General features: G+C 37.0%; 1 protein-coding gene across 1 annotated transcript; it reads left to right on the top strand.

Annotated features, from left to right (window-relative positions):
- Positions 1-364: 364 nt before the first annotated feature.
- Positions 365-1,233, top strand: LOC123696500. The gene is made up of 2 exons (XM_045642703.1): positions 365-992; positions 1,163-1,233. Exons 1-2 carry the CDS (start codon positions 365-367, stop codon positions 1,231-1,233), a joined length of 699 nt encoding a protein of 232 aa, XP_045498659.1.
- The last annotated feature ends 556 nt before the right edge of the window (positions 1,234-1,789 follow it).

The following is a 1,789-nucleotide window of genomic DNA, read 5'->3' on the forward strand; positions in this document are numbered from 1 at the left end:
TTATTCTTAATTCCTTGCCTCACACTGTATTTATTATATTTTTGAAATATACTTCGTAAGCTTGGTGTTAATACATCTTATCGTATTTTTTTTAATTAAATAGAACTACTACGTACATTGCACTAGCATAAGTACACTAAAACTAGTATAAATAAACTAGTATATATATTATAAACTAATATAAATATTTTTTGTAACAGAAATAAATCAATATTAACAATTACGTCCATTTACCAGTCATACTACTCCATTCGTGTCCCTGTTATACAGTAGTAGACACCATTTGTATGTCAAGTCTGGTGTATGTCAAGTCTGTTGAACGCGAGTCATTGCGCTCCGTAAATTTTAATACAATTTTCGCAAAATGTCGCAGTCTAAGCTCGAAAAAGTGGTTTCTGAGCTGCACAAATCCATCGTCGAGCTCACGAAAAAGGTGGAATCGTTGGAAACTATAATAAACGAGCAAAATACTTTAATTAAATCTCAGGCGGATTCAATATCGAAGTTAACAAAGCAGCAAGCAACGGATTCAAGTACCTCCAAGTTGCAAGAAAACAATGAGGTGTCATTAAGAAATAGACCAATCCGAGCCGCTAGACTTCGTGTACCATTGGTCGCCAACGACGTGCGCAAGAAACGTGATGTGCTGCAGGGCGCTGCGTCAGCGAGCGACGCCGCTTCCGCGATGAGTGCGAGCGAGGACGACTGTGCTAACTCCCTTGCACCTATGCAGAACGCGAACACTGTCATCGACGCAAACGCCGTACAATCAACGGACAATAATAACTGGATTCAAGTTAAACATAAACGACCAAAAAATGTAATGCGCGGGAGTGCAGCCCCCGGCAATTCTATGATCGAAGCTTCTGAAAGATGGAAATACTATCATTTGTTTTACGTAAAGGCGGGAACCACTGCCGAAAAAATTACTGAACATATAATGAAAACTTGTAAAATCGATAACTGCACCGTTGAAGTATTAAAATCGCGAGGTAATTATTCGTCGTTTAAGATTGGCGTACTTGCAAAAGTATCTCAGCTGATAATGGATGTCAACAATTGGCCGGAGGATGTTTGTATAAAGCCGTGGCGCAATAACTTTCGTAAACAAAGTAGTGATCAATAAGTTTTGTTATCTGACTATTACCTATCAAAATTGCAGAGGTTTACGCAGTAAAACAACGGAGTTTAGAAAGTCGGTGTTTAATTCTTCATCACATATCTTCGCATTGACAGAAACATTTTTGAACGATTCTATGTGTGATTCGGAGTTATTTCCCAATAATTATACAGTTATAAGGAAGGATCGTGCAAATGACACAGGTTATGGTGGTGTTTTATTAGCGGTACGCAGTGAGTATTCAGTGAAACGTATATACGATGTAGATGGTCTTTCAAATGATAAAGAAATAATCCTCGCTTTGTTATCATATAAAAATATTAGGTATTTGTGTGCTGTTGTGTATATTCCCCCGAGTTATAATGATAACCAATTTTCCAATATTTTATATGTGTTAGAAAATGCAGTATGTAAATTTTCACCTATGGATGTACTCATTTTAGGAGATTTTAATTTGTATTCCATGAGCAGGCACTCAAACGAGATATTTAATTGTTTTACAGCCTTTTGCAAACTAAATCAACATAATACTGTTTTAAATAAATCGGATAGAATGTTAGATCTTGTTTTGAGCAGCATGTCATTGCAATGCGTATCTGTGAGCGGTGATATACCACCTCTCGTACCCATGGATGCACATCATCCACCACTCGAAATAACAATAAAGTG

The sequence above is a fragment of the Colias croceus genome, chromosome 12, assembly GCF_905220415.1.
Source record: "Colias croceus chromosome 12, ilColCroc2.1".
Lineage (NCBI taxonomy): Eukaryota > Metazoa > Arthropoda > Insecta > Lepidoptera > Pieridae > Colias > Colias croceus.

Excerpts from the sequence above, each read along its gene's own strand:
- LOC123696500 (XM_045642703.1), top strand. The coding sequence starts at position 365 with ATGTCGCAGTCTAAGCTCGAAAAAGTGGTTTCTGAGCTGCACAAATCC. Across the intron at positions 993-1,162 it reads TGAAGTATTAAAATCGCGAG|AGGTTTACGCAGTAAAACAA; the intron begins GTAATTATTCGT and ends TCAAAATTGCAG.